At 47.2% G+C, this 15,104-nt stretch overlaps 1 protein-coding gene across 3 annotated transcripts; it reads right to left on the bottom strand.

The window, feature by feature from the left end:
- Positions 1-1,607: 1,607 nt before the first annotated feature.
- Positions 1,608-12,206, bottom strand: METTL21A (methyltransferase 21A, HSPA lysine). Of its 3 annotated transcripts, XM_075001769.1 has the most exons (5): positions 12,106-12,150; positions 10,953-11,459; positions 9,424-9,600; positions 7,936-8,047; positions 1,608-4,793 (listed from the first exon to the last, which is right to left on the bottom strand). In XM_075001769.1, exons 3-5 carry the CDS (start codon positions 9,580-9,582, stop codon positions 4,396-4,398), a joined length of 669 nt encoding a protein of 222 aa, XP_074857870.1. In that variant the 5' UTR covers positions 9,583-9,600; positions 10,953-11,459; positions 12,106-12,150; the 3' UTR covers positions 1,608-4,395. The 3 variants fall into 3 exon arrangements, with proteins under 3 accessions (XP_074857870.1, XP_074857869.1, XP_074857871.1); XM_075001768.1 differs by lacking the exon at positions 10,953-11,459 and having other exon boundaries at positions 12,106-12,206; XM_075001770.1 differs by lacking the exons at positions 9,424-9,600; positions 10,953-11,459; positions 12,106-12,150 and adding an exon at positions 9,344-9,381.
- Between the last annotated feature and the right edge of the window lie 2,898 nt (positions 12,207-15,104).

Raw genomic sequence — 15,104 nt, 5'->3', positions numbered from 1 at the left:
CATCAGCAACAGTCTCGGTCCTGGCACCACCCTCGGCTCCGGTTAACCTTTTCGTCGCCTGCCCCATCGCTATGACTCTGCTCCATGCCACTCCCCTCAGCACTGCCCTGGCTCCCAGCACCCTACACCCTGACACCAGTCTCCATCTCTCCACCGCTCTTGCTTGCCTCATCCACTTTGTGAGAACTCACGACCCTGGCCGGGGGGAGGTCTGCACAGCTCCAGTGTCTTCTCAGGGAATGGCTGTCCCTCAGCCTTCACGAGTTCCTGCCTTGTTCCAGACTTAGGGGCCACACCAGGACAGGGTGGCTGCCCAGTCACTTTGGCTTGATACCCATGCTGGGTCCCCTGTACAGGCTGCACAGTGGGTGTACGGACACAGTACCCTCTGCCTGGTCGCTTTCAATGTCCATCTCCTACCCCTTGCAGGCTGCTGCTACACGTCCACCTTGGAGCTCTCACCATTCTATTCCTCCTGCGGCTGCTGCTACTTCTACTCCTCCTCCTTTCATGGAGGACCCAGAACCACTGTTGCCCCCTTGGAAGTTCTCTGCATCCCCCTCATAGGGCACCATGGTGGTTCTCTACCTTGCCAGCTAACACCTCGGGCACTTTATCATCTTCTCCACCATATGGCCTCTGGCCCAGCCACTCCAAGTGGAGGAAGTCATTCAGGCAGTTGGCTCAACCAGCAGCGTCTTGTCCCAGACAGGTCCACTCAATAAAAATGAAAAATGTAAAAATAAAAATCATGCCTGTGGCCTCCCCTGTCCAGTACTTTGCACCAGTGAAAGGTGGGGAGCAGCTGTACACCTATTCACCACCGCGCTCTCCAGGGGGAACACTGTTAGCATGATGACATGCCAAGACCAGTGAGTTTCAGCCCCTAAAGAAGCCAGATGCCTCGATCTCTGCGAATGAGAAGTCTCTCCCATTGGGAATATTAATGCTACTGACAACTATCCAAATGGTCATCCTCGGCGGCCGTGACTATGGCTCCTGGGTCACAGCTCTACTCACAAATGTACAATGTGGACCTCCCTGAGGACCTACGGTCAGAGCCCTCATCCCTTCCGCGGCAGCCGCTAATATCGCAGACTCTACAGTCGCCCCACTCTCTTGGGTGTTGCCATGTGCCGGTTCCCTGGCTGGTGCCATCTGGGCTCTCTCTGAAGAACCCATCCCTGGGCCAGGGATGTTTGCTCCATGGACTGGCGCCCAACCCCACAGCTGTGAGGGCTCTCACAGTATCCTGGGGCCCTTAAGCCTGCAGGTGCCACTACAGAGCAGAAGCTTTTCAGCCATAGCTCCAGCAGCAGCAGTCCAGGCTGTTCCAGCCTTGGGGACATTTGGCCTTTGTCAACAAAGGGTCGTTTCTCCAGGCACGAGTTGCACCTTCCTCCAAAGACACAGCGTCCAGGTGTTTGTGTACCTGGGCAACTGGCTCATAAACAGCCAGTCGCAGGAGCTGATCATGCAGCTGGGAAAAGGGAAGCCTTGAACAAGTAACAAGAGCTTTTAAGAGAATAGTCTGTGCATACAGGGATCACTATACTTACTTAGCAGGAAGTTGTTCTCACACACACACACACACCCCAATGTTATTTATTACATTTTTCATCTATTTAATGTTATTGTAGGTAAGTATAATCCAGTTCCCATATAAGTAAAATCCCTCTTACTTTATTTATTTTTGACACACAGTTGTATTATCTTGACTCTCGCCTGCCAATTAAGTTACACCATCACCATAAGGAACCGTTATGAGAGCTTGATTGGTGGATCTGGGATGCGGTGATGTTCAGATGTATTACAAATTTTAAACACAACAACCCAACTCTGAGAGGTCTGTTTTAAAAAACAAACAAACCCACAGCCTCACCCAGACATAGCAGTTGCCTAGAATAGAAGTCAAAGCAGATGATTTAGCTACTTACACAAATCAAGGTAAAAAGAATCATCGAAAAACAAAAACAAAAGGCTGGAAGAGACTTCGAAAGGACTTCTAGGCCAGAGCCCTGAACTGAGGCAGGACCGAGTAAAGCTAGACCGAGGTGGGCAATAATTGTTGAAGGGAGCGGGGTCACTCCAAGATTTTGGTAAGTGGTCAAGAACCACCATTTTCTATGGAGATGTGGGGTCTGGGATGGAGGTTGGGGGCAGAAAGGGGCAGGGGACTGGGGTGCAGGAAAGGGTGCAGGGTCTGCGGGAGAGTTTGAGTGAAGGAGGGGGCTTATGACCTAGGCAGGGTATTGGGGTGCAGAGTCTGGGCAGGGGTATGGGTGCAGGAGCAGGTTGTGGCCTGGGGAGGGATGTAGCAATGGGTACAGGGTCTGAGGGGGCATTGTGACCTGGGGTAGGAGGGCACAGAGCGTTTGGGTGGTGACCTGGGCAGCGGACTGGGGTGCAGGAGAGGATCCTGGCCTGGAGGAGGGATGTAGGAAGCGGTGCACAGTTTGGGAGGGAGCTGGGGTGCAGGAGGAGATGGGGTGCCAGGGGCAGGCTCTGACTGGGAGGCACTTAACCTAAGCAGCTCCCTGCCAGCAGCACTCTCAAGCAGACTTCCCTGCCTGCCAGCAGCTCCAGACCGCCCAAAGCGGCTGGCTCTTCCGCGTGGCTCTCTGCACTGTGTGGGAGGCCTGTGCACGCTGTCCCCACCGCCAGCAAAATCTCTCAGATCCTATTGGCCCTCCCCTAAAGTGCGGTGCCTCCCTCCCTTCTGCCCATGTGCAAGCGCACCCCCCAAGGAACGTTCACTCTCTGTGTGAACCCTAAAATGCCTTGCTGCAAGGGACCCTGCTGCTTGGCATCTCTTGCTATTGACTGGACTTTAGTGTCACCCTTCCAACAACTGGGGGAAAAAAGTTTTTTAAAAATGAGCCATTTCACAAAAAAAAACCAAAAGCAGTTTTGCAGGGTTTTGGTTTTTTTTTTGTCATTTTTAATGAACTATTTCTTTGAAAATTTTGAAACTATCATTTGTTTCCCTTCACTTTGTCCTATTTGCTGTGAAGTGCAATAAATGAACTCTGGCCAAGGTTTCTGAACACTTCCTTTTTCTTAGTCCTGATCTACATTTAACAATTAGACTGACCTAGGCACGTCGCCCAGTGCTGTGAAAATGGTGTGCCCACAGTACCAGTCAGGTCAACCCTATCCGCCTAGACACAGAAGGAACATGGCACGCCTTCCGTGCAAACCTGGCTGGAGTGAGGGGATCAGGGCTCACACTCGCACCCACAAGACTGGGGGGAACAAGGGTCAGAAGAGGATAAAATGCTACCACTTTCCCTTGATGTAATGACAACACTATGGCATTACATGGCAGAGATACAGTTGACTCTAACAGCTGTATCTCTCCCCAGGTTGAGAAAGTGATTGTAGTCATGTGACAGGAAGGTCATGTGACTGTCAGGCCAGGCCAGGCCAGGCCTATGGGTATATAAGGGAGAAGCTTGAGAGACAGTAGGGATATGCTGGATAAATAAGTCGATCAGGACACAGCCCCAGGTCAGGGGACTGTGACATCCCTGATTTGGGCGGTAACTTACAAGCTGGGGAGGCCAAAGTTTCAAGCCGCAATCACAAGGAGGACTCAGACCATAAGCTTTGTGGGGGTTGAACGATACTGAACAAACTGGAGGCCAGAAGGGGATTATTGTTTCAAAGACCGTGCTTATGACTAAATTACTCTGGCAGAACTCAGAGGGAAACCGAGGCAAGGTGCCTACAGGACTCCCCTTCAGCACAATGTGGGTGTCCTGGAACAGTCACTAGTCTCTACCTTGGTTTAGTTTACATTTTTTTCACTCCAATTTTTTCAAAGTTGAGGGAGTCTTGAAAAGCTACAGCAAGGGTGAAGACATGAAAGGGGAAAGAGAAGTGAAAAGAAAACCCCTCAATGTTTTTCATTCTATTCTATTCAGTAGCAAAAATGAAAAGAGATCCATTCCAAAATCTGATATTTTGAAACATTTTCAATTTACAAAAACTGAAAATAGAAATGTTAATTTGGCAACAACATAAAAAGTTCATAATTTTCTGTCAAACTGAGCAACCGTCATCAAATGACATATTCCTGCAAAACAACTGTTTTCAATTAAACTCCAATTTTTCACAGGGAAAATCTTTTGGCTGAAAAAGTTTAAACCAGTTCTAAAATAACCTTTTCTAAGCTCACTCAGTGACAATGAGAAGGTTGAAAATAAGTCTTATACACGAGGAGGGCAGAGCATACACACCTCAGCTGTGCTCAGGTATCATGATGACAGATATGGCCTAAGATGCCAGCCAGGATCCTTTTGAAATTAAGTTTATTGGTACAGGTATGTTGAATATACGTATAACGGTAGCAAACCTGCAAATAGTGTTTGGTATTAGAGAAAAGAAATGCAGTCAAAATTCTTCCTTGCGAACGCTCCTCTGTGCTTTGAATATACGTACGTCCTTACTGGGATCGTAGTAGACTTCATGTACAGAAAAACGTCCCTTCAGCATCTCCAGGAAGTTCTGGTCCCGTTCATAGCGAATTCGACATGACAACAGAATAACTGTACGTTCTGAGCACAAGTGCTCCAATGTCTGAAGAAGATCCACAAACGTATCTTCCAGATAAATGATGTCTGCGCCCAAGATGAAGTCAAACTTCCCTGGAGAGAAGTTCCCCAGGTTTCTTCCCCATGTCAGCTCCTTTACCGCAGCTCTCGTCTGGAGGTCGGGAGGTAAGTTAGCCTGAACGTTTGACTTGAGAAATTCCAGTGCTGTTTCCCTGTCTGTGAGGGTGACATGAGCACCTGTGTGGCACAAGGAGGGTAAGTCTCAAGACACGTAACTGATGTCCATTGATACAGCTTTTCAAATACAATGGGGAAGCAGCCGCACCCCTGCATCTGGCAAAGTGGGTCTTTGCCCACAAAAGCTTCTGCTCATACACTTCTGTTAGGCTATAAGGTGCCACAGGACCCCTTGTTGCTTTTGCAGTCCCATTAATTATTAGTTATCAAATAACAATTCCCACGTTCCCATTAACCGTTAACAAAGTTACTGAACAACGATGAAAACGTTTACTGACCTGCTTGACTTTAAGCCGTGCTTTTTTTGTGCCGGTACTTCCCAGGCACCTTGGCAGCCCCAGCCATGAGACTGGTGGCGGGGATGGGCGGAGAGCTGGCTGAGTACCGGCTCCTCTTTTTTCACTCAAAAGGCACAGATTTCAAGTCATCTGACTCTTGGAATATTCAGTTTTATTTATGTTAAGTGGTAAGAATTAACATTAACACATCAATATCCTTTTTGGAACAAATTATTTCTTTTTAGAAAGACTGCGCCAATTGCTTTCTACCTTACTACTAGAGAACTCCAGCATAAATTGTGGGACATGACAATGAAAAATCTCATCAGTTTTTTGTCCTGATGTCGCATTTAATTATGCACTAGCAGATTACCCCTAGGGATCCAGACAGAGCAGATAGGTAACTCAAGAGCCAAAGACACATGTATTTTGTCAACGGATGTTTAAGTTAACAGTTGTGGTATTTTGTTTGCATTTGGTCATAATTTTACTATAATGAGTTTCAAAAAAGGCCTGGTTAAATTCATGAATTATAGGTTCATCAGCGGTGATTATCCAGGCTCACCAGGGACACACCACCGTGCTCTTGGTGTCCCCAGTCTCTGACTGCCAGAAGCTGCGACAGGACAACAGGGATGACTATGCTGATCATTCCCTCTGACGCACCTGGCAGGTGGCCGCTGTCTGAAGACAAGCTGCTAAGCTAGATGGAGAACTGACTACACTAGGAACAATATGAGGCTACTGTTGAGGGCTTCTGAAAATCCCAACTGCGTGCTCCAATCCAGCCTACCGACACAGATCCAACTGCAGAATCAAATCCTCTGGCTACAATGAAGGTAAGAAACAAAAGTAAGAACGGGGGGACTTGTCTTTGTAGTGTGTGAATAACGTGCCTCAGGTGCCACCTGATCAGTGTTCATTGACAAATCTGGTCCACTGGTTGCACTGGCTTGACCCAGGTACTGATGAAGAGTGCCATGTTAACACCGCTCCGTGGCCCCTGGGGGGTGTGGGGACATAATTTGTTATGACGCACGGTGGAGGAATTAATTACAATTAGAACAATTGCATGTCCCAGATATTGGCTGGGGAACAAAAGGAGGAGCTTGTTTTAAAATGATCAAATATCAGTTCCTTTTCAAATGAGAATCAAACTAATATTTGTTAATTTTATTGGAATTTACCATTTGTCAAGGGTGGGCTGGGTCCTAAAGTGATGAGGCAAGGGAGAACTGCGCCACATTGACTCTTAAGCCTATGTCTAACTAGAATAAGAAAGTCGACCGTAGACACAATTTTAACTATGCCAATTGCATAGCTAAAACCAACGTATCTGCGCTCAGCTAACTTGGCTATCTACACAGGGGCGGCCAATGGGACAATTCCTCCTGTCAACCTCCCTTACTCCTCATGTCTCATAACGTCTAAGTGGGTCGATCTTCTGCTGTAGGGTAGAGCTGCCTCTTGCCTGTGCTATAGTCAGGGTGTCTAACTGAACTTTGAAACACACAATGACTGAATACAGTAGGAAGCAAAGCTTCCCCAGAGCCTGGGGGCTGGAGCGGCCAGCAGAACTCCATGCCCTGGCCAGCTCCCAGCCAGGTCCTCGAGGCTGGAGCTGCCAGCTTGGTAACCGCCACAGAGGGCTGGGCCCTGCTAGTATTAATAAAACGTACAGGCACAAGCAGAGCATTTATTGCCTGGAGGAGAACAGTGATAGGAAAGAAGAGTGTGCTGCAGAGCTCGTTACTATGGCAGTAGAAGGCATCTTCAGAAGACTCACAGAATCACAGGGCTGGAAGGGACCTCAGGAGGTCATCTAGTCCAGCCCCCTGCTTCAAGCAGGATCAACCCCCACTAAGTCATCCCAGCCAGGACCTTGTCCAGACGAGACTTAAAAACCTCCAGGGATGGAGAACCCACCACCTCTCTAGGCAACGCATTCCAATGCTTCACCACCCGCCTGGTGAAGTAGTTTTTCCTAATATCTAACCTACATCTCTCCCTCTTCAACTTCTGACCATTACTCCTTGTTCTGCCATCTGACACCACTGAGAACAGTTTCTCGCCCTCCTTTTTAGAGCTCCCCTTCAGGAAGTTGAAGGCTGCTATTAAATCACCTCTAAGTCTTCTCTTCTGTAAACTGAACAAGCCCAAATCCCTCAGCCTATCCTCATAGGTCTTGTGCTCCATCCCCTTAATCATTTTTGTTGCCCTTCGCTGAACCTGCTCCAGCAAATCCACATCCTTTTTATACTGGGGGGACCAAAACCGGACACAATATTCCAGATGGGGCCTCACCAGTGCCGAATAAAGAGGAATAATTACTCTACCATAAAGAACTTGTTATGGTACCATAATCGCAGTAAATAACACAGTAGACTCTAAAGCAGGGGTCAGCAACTCCTGGCACAGGTGCCAAGAGTGGCACATGAGGCAGGAGCTCAGTCCTGCTCCTCCTCCCCCATGCAGCCGGGAGCTTGCTCAAAGCCAGGCCACCTGTGGATGAACAGAAGACCGGCTAATGCTACCAGCCACCACCTAAACAGTAAAGCTCTGCATCTTCATTTACTTATTAACGAAGCTCTTGTAAGTAGAACTATTAGTGACTTTAAAAAGTATCACCAGCACTGGGACTGTCCCTAGAAGTCAAAAGGTCAAATTTCGGCACTCCGCCTCGGAAAGGTTGCTGATCCCTGCTCTAAAGCCTAACAAGAAGGAAGACGAGCCGCACAGGAAACATCACAGTAACTCATTGAGCTTGGCTGTTGACTTACACAGCAGCTCTGCCACCTGATTTGTGAATTTTATGGCCACAGCAAGTTCTTTTAAAAAAAAAAAAAAAAAAAAAAAAAACTTACCCAATAACGTGGCCACTATTCCCAGCAAGCCAGTTCCTGCTCCTAGTTCAATCACTGAGCGTCCTTGTAGATCAGTATTTCCCATCTCCAGGTAAGCACACAGGACTACAGCCTGAATAAATATACCAGACAAAGTAAGAGTTGGGAGGAGGACTTGATATAGTGATTTCAAACCACAGTATGTCTGACTCAAACCAAAATGTACAGACAATGAAGCACATCAAGTCTACAGCTACATTTTATCTTTATACAGAGGCTGATGGTGGGAAGAAAGGAAGAGCCAATCTATCAGTCCTGCAGAGTAGGGTTAAAAAAATTCCATGGGACAGTCCCTTCATTAAATCCAAAGCATGACAAAAGGAAGCAGAAACAAAGAAATAGTTGTGCCAAGAAAGGAAGAGCAGGATTTTTGTTCGTGCAAAAATCAAGGCAAAATTGCGGAACTGTTGAGATGCACAATTACCCTTTATCACACTTCTCACTTTTCAAAATTGTTTGGTTTAATCGTGGTACACACAATCTCCTATATTGTTTGTAAAGCTCAAGGGCAACTTAAATCCAAAGTGAACTGCTGTTCGGCAAGTCCTCACACTCTACAGAAAACTCTGTCCCATGAGTATGAGACATGTCCTTAGGAACAGGTGACAGCAGCGTTAGCCTGTATGTTGCAGTAAATATGAGCAGTTAAATTTCCAAACCTGTTATCTTAATCAGAAAGATAGGAATGGTTGAGTGGTTAGAGCACAGGACTGGGACCCAGAATACCTAAATTGCAATACAAGCTCTACCACTGACTTCTTCTGTGCTTCAGGTTCTGGAGCTACACCATGGCAGCGTGGTGTGGGGATTAATGGCTGTAAAGTGCTTTGAAGATTAAAAGACCTATGCAAACACTAAGTATTATTTTATTAAGACCTGGTCAAAAAAAAGGGGAAAACAACTTTGTGACAAATTTTGAAATCTCAAACTGTTTTTCAAGCTACAGAATGACCTCCTTGCCCAGAAAGTCTTTAGTGATTTTTTTTTCCAGTGATAACTTTGTATTGCAACTATTGTCAACATTTTTCATTTACCAAAAAATGCATTTTCTTACTGAACAGAGTTTACACACTCTAGAAATCTAACAAAGAATTCTAAAAAAATGGAAGAGTTAGGTCGTAGTATCAATTTTCAAATGTTAGAGAAAATTGAGCACAATGGAATGTTTTGATCATGCTGACAATGTACCATGAAAAGATTTTCACCTGGGGGGGAAAATTTCCTGCAGAAAAATTGCAGCCAACTCTCCCAGGTTGATGAGCATGTCATTTCACCTGGCTGAGCCTCAGATTCCCCATCTTTGAAATGGGAATAATTATAGTGGCTTTGCAAAGAATTTTGAGATATACTGATGAAAAGCACTACATACGATCTCAGCATTATTAGAAGTTGAACTTGAAACAGGTATGTGTTCTGCACAATTGAAATACGGTTTTTAATCAAACATACTGCGTCCCATACAACTGCTGCTACTCCCAGCTGCTTCCAGTTTTGTTTGATTTGGATTGTGTGGTTGGCAAAATGATACACAAATGAAGATTTATGGAACTTCTGCAATCCCCAAACTGCACTGTCGTCATAGGGAACCAACGCCATTTTACTGTCCATCAATCAAACTTCTCTGACCTACGGAGTAAGGAAAACAAATCTTTGTGACATTTCCGTGAGAAAAGAACATCTGCTTTGTCCTCTGCTCTCAAACTAGCTTGGCTGCTTCTCAGCAACTTGACAGAGAGTCCAAATACCTAAGGGTTCTCTCACAGTTTAGCTGCAGTGGGACCGAGGAGAGAGAGGGAGTCCACAACTCTTAGCCCAGAGGATAACGCAGTCATCTGCGAGGCCCCTCTTCCCAGGAGACCCAAACTCCCTACTCCCTCTCCTTCCCTCCCAGCACTTTCAGACCTCCACAGATCACCTGATCCACACTCCGTCCCCCACTCCTATTGCAGTTTGAATACCTGCAAGGAGGGCCACTCATATGGCCCACTGACAATTCTCGGTTCCTCACTGCTGATCTAGACCATCCCTGGCAGGTGTATGGTGATCTTTGAGAGCAGGTTAGACAATGACGGAGATTCCACAACCTCCCTAAGCAATTTATTTCCGTGCTTAACCACCGGCACAATTAGGAAGCTTAGTGAGAGATGACTCAGGTGGTCAGACTGCTGCACACTTTTTGGGATACCTGCAAAGATGACTTTGTACAGGTTGAACCTCTCTTGTCTGACACCCTTGGGACATGACAGGTGCCAGATGAGAGAATTTGCTGGATCACTGGGAGATTAATATTGTCTAGCACATTACCAATGTTTTAGCTGCTTAAGGGGCTCTTACAAGACATTTAGGGGTAAATTACAGCTAAATAACAGCACAGAACACAGAGAGACTAGTGGCTGCAAACAAACTTTATGGGACCACGGGAAACCTAGCCACACTCACAATAAGTGGTCATCTGGCTAACTAAAATCATGCTGCATTACTTATGTTGCCAGAGGAGAGTGTGCTGGATTGGAGAGGTGCAACAGAGGAGACTGTTGCCAGGACTTCAACGGACAACCGCCGGACAGAAGGGGACATGAGGGACGTTAGTGAGGACAACGAGGGACTATATCTGGGAATGATTAGAACCAGACTGAAGGGTGAGAAACACCCACGGAGGGATTACTGGAAATGACAAGGAACCGTGTCAGGGGAAGCAATGCCTTCCATACCTGACGGACTGAGTTAAACTGGACTGATCTAATTTTTTTTTTTTTTTTTTTTTTAAATCTTAGGACTTATCCCCAGTAGAGGCAAATTCTTCCATTACTCTGTTTACTTATGGTGACAGACTAATGCTTTGATTTATGTCATGGAAGTTTGCCCAGGGGTTACTTATTGATTTAAGAGTAATCCACAAAACGTATCTGTCCGGGGCAAAGCAGGCTATGATATGTACTCGTTAACCATGTTAAGTGCTTGTTACAGCTGTAACCCACCTCTGCACCACAGATGACTTATATGTGCTTTCTTTCTTGTCCTGTGCAATTTGGCTTTGGTTGGTTGTAAACATTCGCTCGGCAAAACTCCTTTGGAATCTCTGCAGCCGAGCAGGAAAGAAGCATAGACTGTTTTGTGGGTGACTGAGACAGCTTGTACATGGATAGAAGTGTTGGGTGACAGTCTGGATCAAGCTTTGTGAGGGTTGGCATCAGAATAGGAAAAAACCTGCTGCAGGTTGAACCTCTAATCCGGCACTCTCTTGTTCAGCAACATCCATAACCCGGCATGATTTTAATTAGCTGGACAGCCCCTTATCATGGGTGTGGCCAAGTTGCCTGTGGTCTCAAAGTTTGCTTCCAGCCACCAGTCCTGGCTCTGTGTTGTGCTGTTATTTAGCTGTAATTTACCCCAAATGTCATCTCAGAGCCCAGTAAGCAGCAGAAGTGTTGGTAACGTGCTAGACCAGCATTTCCTAAAGGGTGGGCCACAGCTCAGTACCCATCCTTGGGGAAAAAAAAATACCCATCCTTAGAAAATATAAAATTTTCCACACACAAGCCTATTAATTTCGTACATTTTGTATTTTCCCACATAATTAAGGGAACTTAAGTTAGGCACTTTAACTATTTTATAACAGGATTCGTATTATTATGTACTAATAAATACTAAACAGTGAAAGTTTATTTATTTTTCATTGTTTTAACATGCATTTATATTTTGCGATTGCAAAAAATGGTACTGAAAAAAATATCCGGGTTCCCACGATGTCAAGTTCGGGGGAACCCCTGTGCTAGGTAACAGTGACCTCCCGGGTCCGGCAGATTCTCTCCCCCGCCCGGTGAGGTCGCAGGGTGCCGGAGGAGGGGGGTTCAGAGCCCTGCGTGTCCTAGCGGGGGTGGAATTATCACCAGCCCGCCGCCCCCGGGGAAAGGCGCCTGCACCGCCCGCCCCGGGCGCGCTCAAGCCCGGCCACGCCAGAGCGGGGCGGAGCCAGGACCCCGCGCGGCCCGGCTCTGTGCGGCCGCCCCACGGCAGGGCTGGGAGCGGGCCCAGGCGGCCTCTCGCGGCGGCGGCGGCGGCGGCTGCGGCTGCGGCTGCTCGGTCCCCGCCTCCCGCCGGGCTGCGGCCGCACCCGGGCCACGCACTCACCCGCCGGCTCCCCGCTCCGGGCCGCGCCGAGCCCCGGCAGCCCCCGCCGCTGGGTGCGAAGGGGCGGTGCGAGTCTCCCGAGGGGCAGCTCCGCCCTGGCCGGGGGGGAGGGGTTATAGCTCCGCCCAGCCTCGAGGGGCCGAGCCGTAGCTCCGCCCACCCCGAGGGTCATAGCTCCGCCCATCTTCTGGGGGAGGGGAGCCATAGCTCCGCCCATCCCTTTGGGGTATAGCTCCGCCCACCCCGGGGCTGTGGGAGGCAACGGCTCCACCCACCCCGGGTTGTGGGGGGTCATAGGTCCGCCCAGGCCCTGGAGGAGAGGTGGGGGTGCTATGCCCAGCTCTGTGTTGCCAGCATTTAGGAACCTAGTGGGTCCAGTCCTACCCCCCCTTCCTCGGCATGCTGGGTGCTGGATGGACAGACGCTCACCACAGAGACGGACAGAACCTGCCCCAAATTGCTGACAGCCTAAGGCAAGGGAAGAGACCCCCACGGAACCAGACTCGCTGGGGAGAAGTAGGGGGCCAGGAGTGGGTGGGTGCAGAGCTCGGTGTTAGCAGGCTCCTCTGAGATAAGGCTGATCCACAGGCTGGGCCCATGCGGGGGGGCTGGTCAGACACACATTGGAATCTGTTCTGAACATTAAAAAAAAAAAGGAACAAATTGGAGCCTGTTTTGAAATCGAAAGCCTCTCAGATGGCTCCTTTTTGAGACTGGACAAATACCCAGCACTCCTCAGGCCTGCTGTTCTACACAGTTTGCACTCATGTAACTGCGTTAGCGTGTGATTGGTTGTTTTATTTTTCTGGCGTAGTAATACCAGTACAGCCAAGAGTGGACATGGTAATACCAGTATAATGGTGCCTTATATTAGGAAATGAAACACATTTGACCATCTATAAGCACTTTTTGTTTCATATGCAATCCCATAAGCATGTTCATAGCTACCTCTGTGATGGGTGGGTGGGTAGATATTGACTTACTTGACTTAAACTCTTGTACTCTGAGTGGAACATAGGTCATCTACAAGTCCTCCCAACTTCACTCTGTCTTGGAACAAAACTTCTAGATGACTCCGGGAGTACCCCAGTTGTTTTCCTTCAGTCTCAGTAGATCTTCTCCATGTTGTCTGATTCATAGAATCATAGAACAACAGAGCTGGAAGAGACCTAAAAAAAGCCATCTAGTCCAGCCCCCTGCTCTAAGCAGGAGCAAACGCAACAGATCAGCCCCGCCAGGGCTTTGTCCAGGCGAGACTTAAACACCTCCAGGATGGAGACCCCACTACTTCTCTGGGTAGACCATTCCAGTGCTTCACCACCCTCCTAGTGACTTGCTCTTTACATTTTCCTTGCAGGTTCCATTTCAGAGCTTAATGTACTATGCTGGATGATGGCTTTCTGGGAGTGTGGCCTAGCCAGCCCCTCTTTCTTCTCTTGATTTGGACGTCAAGTGGTTCTTGTCCTGCTCTGTTCCAAAGCTCCTAATTTGTGATGAAGTCTTGCTATTTGATGCGAGGGATGTACCTCAGGCATCTCCTTATGAATGTCCGTAGCTTGTGATGTGAAGACTTTTTAGTACGTCAGGTCTCGCGCCCAGACAAGAGCACACTCTTCACATTTGTGTTGAAGATCCAGTTTCATCCTCGCAGATATTATTTGCGAACTCCATATGGGATGAAGAGTCTTGAATGCAGCTGTTGCTTTCCCTCTTCTGGCATTGATATCCTTGTCTGGTCCTCCGTCTCTGCCGCTCCCCAACCAGGTGAACTGCTCCACATCTTCCAGCTCATCCCCTCCCAGTGTGATGGTGTTATTTTTTAACTAGTTGAGACTCATTGTTTTGGTCTTTCCCTTGTTAATGATCAGTCCAGTCATTGAGGCCGTTTTGTCTAGTGTTGTGACAATTGTGTTAACTAGTGGTACAGTTAAAGCAATACAGCTTTGATGTGTGGGCAGCCTCTACTGTTTTCTCCTTAGAAAACAGTCCAGTAAATAGAGTGAAGCTTTTAGTGATGTGACTTAATATGCGCGTCTTCACATTTAATAGCAGTTGCTGTTGGTCTGAAATTTTTTTCTGATTGTAAGTCGGCAGGTTTCTTCCATGACTACTACAAGGTTTAGTCCTGGGGGAATTCTGCAGTTTTAAAATGGCTCCACATTAGGGTTACCATAAGAGGACAGCCTGAGAGGAAGTGTGTCTGTTATCAGTACCTGCCAACTCAAATTGTATTAATGTACTATAATACATTAATACTACATGAGTTGGTAGATAATGATACAGACACACTCCCTCTCAGGGTGTCTTGTTTTTTGAATGTTCAAATATGTTAATCCTAACTCCAAATGCAATAATTCCAGAACTTCCCCTGGATTAAGGGAATGGTAATCTACCTTTAACGGCTACATGTGCAGAAATTTTGAGTTTAGAGAAAAATACTAGAAACTGAAATATTTTGAATCTGAAAATCCCCCACAGTGCCTCATGGGAGTTGTCCTCTATACTGGGCTGGACTCCTCAGCTGGATTGCATGTCCCTGATATCTTCTTGATACCCCTCAGTCTCCCCCCATGGATAAGCAGTGTGTCATGGGGGTTGCATGGGCGTAGTCTGTCATGGGAGACACATCCTGGCTGGGAGTCCATAGAAGAGGAAGTCAATATGAGCCATGATGGTGGAATTTTTAGAATTAAAATGTGAGGGGTTTGGTGCTGAATATGTTGTTTTGGATCCAAACCCAAAACCTTTTTTAAAAAAAGTTCTGAAATTCAGGGAGTTCTTTTTACAAAACAATCAAAATTGTCCAAGGCGCACAGATATTTTTCTTGAAAAATTTTGTTCAGTGAAAAATCCAGTTTTCTGTCAAAATCTGTTTTTTTATGGAAATTTTTCAGCCAGCCTTAATGAGGATATGATGTGGGCAGCGTAAGATTTATGATTTCCTTAGCTATCTGTTGCCTTGCTTTTAATAGCCTGAGGTTTGCAGACTATGTGATAAG

The sequence above is a fragment of the Carettochelys insculpta genome, chromosome 8 (genome assembly GCF_033958435.1).
Source record: "Carettochelys insculpta isolate YL-2023 chromosome 8, ASM3395843v1, whole genome shotgun sequence".
In the NCBI taxonomy this organism is placed as follows: domain Eukaryota; kingdom Metazoa; phylum Chordata; order Testudines; family Carettochelyidae; genus Carettochelys; species Carettochelys insculpta.
Note: the sequence above shows the minus strand (reverse complement) of the source record. Positions and strands in the feature narration are given on the sequence as shown.

Excerpts from the sequence above, each read along its gene's own strand:
- METTL21A (XM_075001768.1), bottom strand. The coding sequence starts at position 9,582 with ATGGACAGTAAAATGGCGTTGGTTCCCTATGACGACAGTGCAGTTTGG. Across the intron at positions 8,048-9,423 it reads CAGCAGTTGTATGGGACGCA|GCTGTAGTCCTGTGTGCTTA; the intron begins GTATGTTTGATT and ends ATATTTATTCAG. Across the intron at positions 4,794-7,935 it reads AATAGTGGCCACGTTATTGG|GTGCTCATGTCACCCTCACA; the intron begins GTAAGTTTTTTT and ends TGTGCCACACAG.